This window comes from Botrytis fragariae, assembly GCF_013461495.1.
Source record: "Botrytis fragariae strain BVB16 chromosome Unknown tig00000001, whole genome shotgun sequence".
Taxonomy (NCBI): domain Eukaryota; kingdom Fungi; phylum Ascomycota; class Leotiomycetes; order Helotiales; family Sclerotiniaceae; genus Botrytis; species Botrytis fragariae.
Window position 1 is genome coordinate 2,552,791 of NW_023500987.1, and position 6,343 is coordinate 2,559,133.

The following is a 6,343-nucleotide window of genomic DNA, read 5'->3' on the forward strand; positions in this document are numbered from 1 at the left end:
ATAGCTTGGCTTCCGCTGTTCTCAATCGTCAATCTCACCGTCTTTGCATTGTGATCTGTATGTATGTCAATTCAATATCCATTGTTGGAGTGAAGTTCTGATGGCAGCCGTGGTGGAGAAATGCCTTAATTTTTGATCACGTGAACGAGAACTTTATGGTCAATGTCCACATCCACGACTTTCTGTCTCCAAGATGAACACCCTCGAATGGAAAAGAAGTACAATCTGAATGAGCTATATTATTTTTTGGGACACTCATGAATAAGGATTGTTACGAGCCATAAGTTCTATCTTTATATGGCGCTATGAATGTTCGCGACCAGACGGCAAGTGACTCATTCACCCGTGTTCATAACTACATACATGACTATATCTACCTAGACACAAGCACAAGCGGGTGAATTTGTCCAATGACAGATTGTAAGGATTTATATCGATCATTTTATTCATGTTATTCATTGTACTATCGAGCAGCTATTTACATCTAATGCCTAGGGCATCTCTTCTAGACTTGCTCTCGGGGTCGAAAAATGGCTTTTCTCCAACGCTAACGGCTCTGACACCATATCTTTTACCCTGTCCTTCAAGATCATCTGTGGCCGCGTGGAAAGTTGAACGGTTGTCCCAGAAAGCTATATTTATCAATATTAGTACAACCGACCTATGGGGTACTGCAAAAAAAACTTACCCAAGATCATTTTGGTTCTTCCACTTGAATCGCACCTGCAAATCATGATTGACCACCAATAATCGCTTAAACCAACCCAAGAGTGCTTGATTTAAGTCTGAAGGTTTACTACCTAGTTCTAGGCTTGATATCTTCTATGACTTCGATATGTTTTGTTGTCTAGGCGTTGATTGTAGGTAGACTTATATACGATGACGATGAGGTGAACGAGCCGACCTTTCAAAATTGGATGTTACAAACTATCATTACGTGAATGAAGGCGGGAGTAAAGACTGACATCAGGAAATGTATCTAATTCCATTTGCATCACATTATTCTATAGAGATGCGCGCGTAGACGTGTACGAGCACGCATCAAGTCCCAAACTCCTGTTCTCCCACCTGCTAATCCGTTTTTTTGAGGGGGATATCTAAACGCCATGCCAATTCAACCATAAAAGCAAAACCAAGCTATGCACTGCCCATCCATTGCCACACCATTTTATACAAAAAGGTCATCGTACCTCATGGTAAGAGGAGAGTCTCATGACCTTGCATGCAGGCCCTGAACAAGGCCATTCATAAGTTCAATCAATTGTCAATTCAAGCAACATTTCCAGCCATGCCCATAAATATTGCCTGGATTGCCATAGAAATTGACCAAAACCCCACCTTTTTCAACCGACGCAGGCGGGCCTGACTGTCTACCACATCTTTCGCAAATGCTTCATAAGTCTCTGCAGACATATCATCCATTAATCCGCTATCGAAGATGGTCCAGCTACCATCAAAATCACTAGCTCGTTTCACGATTCGACAATTTATGGGTATAAATGTTTTCTTCGCGTTGATATAGGCGACGATGGGTCGAATCAGGGCCTGATTAACGTAAGATAAGTCGCGAGTGAAGAGTGGCACGGCTGCTTTCACGTCATTAAGATGAATGCGAAGGTCCATGACAATGTAGCGTTTATTGTCATCGTGAGAGAGTTTCTCCGCCGAAGCATCGGGCTCAGCGGATGTGTCTGGTTGTTCTGTACGTGGGTTGTTTTCGAGGATGTGGAAATAACGATTAGATGTTACAGCTTCTTCCATTCGGTCGTAAAAGTCGGACATCACCTTGGCGATGCTGTCATCCGCTTCAGTTGGAAGCATGACATCAGAAACAATGTCAACATTTCCTTCATGAATCCAGCCAAACGGCCCTTCCACTCCTCGATTTAAATGGTCAATTTTGAGGCCATCTATGCGGAGACGACTTTGCTTTTTCCAAAGGCTTGACCCGTCATTTCCAGAAGAGTCAAGAGCGTGCGAGCCAGCAAACCCGTGGATCTGTCGAGGATGAATTGTGAAAAGAGATCCGTCAAAGGCACCAGACATATTGCTCGCCGAAAGGAAATCATAGAATAGCCATTGTTTTCGTAGCTGGGGCAGATCGCATGAGAAGATACTGACAGAGAAGGGTCGGAAACCATTGGGTTGATGCACGGTAACCAAGAGATCCTCTAGTTTGAAAGAATCTATCTCGAAATCGCCGGGGTTATGCTCATGGCGAAACGATTTAGGGTCGATGTATTCATCGCCCCAATGAACCGAAGTTCTATCTATTACTCCTCGGACACCCTTGATTTCTACATCCCGAAGAAGTCCTTTGCCGTTCCACCACTTGACAAATGATAAAGTGACATTGACTGTATCGAGAGTGACGTCAAACTGGGTGTAGTTTGTGTCCTCCTCTTCCTCCTTTTTCCCCTCTGTATCCACCTGCCGTTGAGAGGCAGCGGCAGCCGCAGCACTCAAAGACGAACCCTTGCTAAACTTGGTCTTCCCTTGTCCTGGTCTCCTTGAGACAAACACATTCCGGAACGTAATTACTCCATCTTTCCATCGCGGCACGATGGCAGATTCGAAAACGACCTTGATCCCTGCCGAATGTGTAAGGTAATCACCCACCCATCTTGCCAATGTTTCTAATCTAGAGTCAGTCATTGTATAATCCTCATATTTTTATGGCTCTTACCTTGAGCGACAACAGTGTTGATAGATAGGATAACAAGAGAGAAGAAAGTTGTGGTTCCGATAAAAATCCAGGCTATGTTTCCCAAGACAAACCATGAAACAAAAGCACTCCAATCGTCAACATTCCACGGTCGCCCGCCTCTAATCGTAAACCACTTGAACCGAACCTTCAATCGAGACCAAAATCCCGTTGCTGCGGCGAGTAATTCCTCTCTCGTCGGCCGATGGGGCATCTTTGGCATGTGAGGAAGATGGTACTTGCTCGAGGTAGAGTGTGGAATGTTAGCATCCGTGACCGATTCCTTTACTGGCGGGGTAATCTGTGAGGGGTTGTGGGTTTCTTGGGGTGTCTTCCGAGCATTTTGTAAATTTGATGCAGAGCTTTTATTTCTTCTCGCATAACCTCTTGCCCTCCGCCGACTACTTGAATGGATCTCACGTCGCCATTCTTGTTGAAGAAATGTTGTCAAAGGTCGTCTTGGTAACGATGATGCTGAATATAGAGTCTTCTCCACTGTGGTTGTACATGATGCTATCGAGGGTGTTGCGGAGGTACCTGAGCTCAAATCAAGGAAGAAGACCCCGCCATAGGCAAAACTCTTTCGAACTTGAGTCTTGGGGGAAGAGCTGTAGAAGGACCTGATTTTTGATTGCGAAAATGCGCGACGAGTAGTATTTAGTAGAATCGAATTAGATATGTAAGGTCGTATAGATTCTTTACATGTCTTTGTTGCAGCGAGTGAACTTGCTTGATCCCATAACTGGGACCATAACCTAGGTTTTATGTTTGTCGACATAACCTCCAGCTCATCCTGAAAGATTGAAACAAGACTGTTGAAGTCGTAGAATCCTTCCTCAACACTCGTATCTTGGAACAGAAATTGAAAAATGAAGGCACGCGAGAGAATGAATGACGATGGGCTTTTCCGGATGCGCCTTTTGGAATTTTTGGCACTAATGAAGACGCTAGTGATCTTATCAGTAAATTCTCTATCGCATCCATACCCCCACTAAATATTTTTTCCAATTTGATCGACTGACTACGAACATTAAAATCGACATTCAGAAAAAAGACTTATATTCCAACTACATAACGAATATTTTCACGAAGATATTGTTCAACTCCACCATACGCAATCCGACAAGAGAAAATGCCTGCACCCACAGCTTTGTTGAGAAGACCAGAAGAGCTTGCTGAAGCTACTAACGTGCCAGCACCCGATCAAAGTAATTAATCTTATGACGCTGTCACTATGCGCATTGCGGGAATAGTAGCTAATGTCGTTCCAGATCAAGATGACGAATTCTTATTAGATGCACCAGAAGTTACTTCTGCAGATCTGGATACCATTTTGCCTCCAGCCACCGACAATAGCGAAATGCACATTGATGAAGAAGGACGACCCCGATTTGCACCAGCCAAGAATATTGTACGGCTCTCAATCTATGCTACTGTCAAAAAGCGCATGCGGTTCTAACAAAGATAACAGGACCCAGCAACCCGAGTCGAAACTCGAAAAGTTCCCATTCCTCCACACCGAATGACACCTCTCAAAGCCGCCTGGCCTAAGATCTACCCTCCTCTCGTCGAGCATCTCAAACTCCAAGTCCGCATGAATATCAAAAATAAAGCCGTTGAACTCCGTACCTCCAAACACACTACCGATACTGGATCTTTACAAAAGGGCGAGGATTTCGTCAAGGCCTTTTCGTTAGGTTTTGATGTCGATGATGCTATTGCATTATTACGACTTGACGATCTTTACATTCAGACTTTTGAGATTAAGGATGTAAAGACACTGCAAGGTGAGCATTTGGGAAGAGCCATCGGCCGTATCGCAGGCAAAGATGGAAAGACCAAATTTGCAATTGAGAATGCGAGTCGCACAAGAGTGGTTCTTGCAGATAGCAAAATCCACATTTTGGGAGGCTTCAAGAATATCCACATTGCGAGAGAGGCCATTGTTAGTCTGATTTTGGGTAGCCCACCTGGAAAGGTTTACGGCAATTTAAGAACTGTTGCTAGCAGAATGAAGGAGAGATTTTAAAAGCTAGAATGCATTGGCTAGACTTACGACATGGATTTTCATTTACTAGGCGTTGCGGTGGTGTTCGGGGAAGGGAATATACAGGGAAAAGTATCATTCTGGCATTCACGAATGCATTATATATTCCTATTTGAGGTCATGTAGATCGAGAGAGGATCTTTAGTATCCAAGAAATTCAGAACTTAATTGGAACCCCATTGCCTATTATAGCCTCATACAAGCAAACATGTCAAGAAGATATGAGATCTAATTTAAAGCTGTTGATATTAATTTCCTCGGCTGCCCTACATGTTCGAAGATTGAGTTTAACGTACATGGAGGAAAATGGCCACCTATCTTTGGAGTTTTCTAATATCTTCCTACGCCTACACGAATATTGAAATTGTCCAAACGAAAACAGAAACGTGAGAAAAATGCGATACCATGTCATCTCCTTCGAAACGTTCAGGTCTAGATGTTTGACGCTGGTGACCTTAATGTCTATTACCCCAATGAACGACTTTAGTCTCTTCTCGGTACTAGGTCCAGGTACACACAGCCTATGCAGTTACTTGCACCACTCATGTATCGACTTTCTGCCTCATATCGTTACATTGAACCATAGGGATGGGTCACTCGAGTGTTAGTCCAAAGGCACTAGGTAGCTTTGGAACATCCATGGAGATTCATTCTCGAAGCAACATAATCATTCTCAGCTGAAGAAGGTTAAATATAGATAGGAATTCAAGACTTCGCGGTAAAAAGTGCACGCTCTGCCATGTTTTTGTGGATCGCATTCGTCCTTATGGATCATTATTCTATGCAGGATCCCATGCAGGGATTCAACAGTATTACATCAAAACATCATAGTTTCGTAATGAGAAGTAATGTACTGATGAGGTAGAGTTGACTCGGTAGGCAATCAATCATGTATCTTAGAGTTGGAGGAGACTTCGATATTCAATGACCATGAATTGCCGTCAATCTCTCATAGAAGCTCAATAGAGAATACCAAGTATATCATAGGAAGAGAACCTTGGAAGAGATAAAACGATGAAAGAACGACATGTGTACCGGTACCTACATGGTACTCCCTTCGATAGACGATATGGCGAGATAACTGTAGAAAAGTGGCAGATTCTAACAACCACTTTTGAGCATTTGATTCATCTCCTGCTGCATAAAGAAGAAGCACATTTCTTCATCAAAAATTCCCGAATTATATATGGAAAAGGAGGTCTCAAGTTGGTCCATTTTGGAAAGGTAACCTTAACATACGACCTACCGCTTCCGAAAAGCCCGCTGCCCGGACCATAGAAAAAACATGCCCCTGTTGAAGCATCTCCTTGTCATTTATTTTGTCTCTAAATCATGATTCTTTGCCATACCTTATCTATCGTGCACCAATATCGACTTATTACGCAGCAGCCAATGACCAAAGTTTCTTAATAAGGCTGCTTTTCTACCCAAGGCTCATCAATCTTCAGGCATCTTCCGGACGTTTATTCATCAACAAATACGACGAAGTTCGATTCGCCAATACGACGCGCCGACGTGACTGGTAGAGTTTGGATGTCCCGGCTCAGAGCCTCTTGTATACACAGCAGACGGAGTGGCGAAAGGTGACTGGT

General features: G+C 43.5%; 2 protein-coding genes across 2 annotated transcripts; one reads left to right on the plus strand and one right to left on the minus strand.

Moving 5' to 3' along the window:
- Nucleotides 1–1,269: 1,269 nt before the first annotated feature.
- Bfra_000782 (putative mitochondrial distribution and morphology protein) lies at nucleotides 1,270–3,482 on the minus strand (the record flags this gene model as incomplete). Its single annotated transcript, XM_037331226.1, has 2 exons — nucleotides 1,270–2,636; nucleotides 2,687–3,482. The coding sequence occupies 2 exons, from the start codon at nucleotides 3,480–3,482 to the stop codon at nucleotides 1,270–1,272; spliced, it is 2,163 nt and encodes a 720-aa protein (XP_037197559.1).
- A 354-nt stretch (nucleotides 3,483–3,836) lies between these two features.
- Nucleotides 3,837–4,733, plus strand: Bfra_000783 (putative pre-rrna-processing protein pno1 protein; the record flags this gene model as incomplete). The annotated part of the gene is made up of 3 exons (XM_037331227.1): nucleotides 3,837–3,912; nucleotides 3,976–4,115; nucleotides 4,176–4,733. 3 exons carry the CDS (start codon nucleotides 3,837–3,839, stop codon nucleotides 4,731–4,733), a joined length of 774 nt encoding a protein of 257 aa, XP_037197560.1.
- Between the last annotated feature and the right edge of the window lie 1,610 nt (nucleotides 4,734–6,343).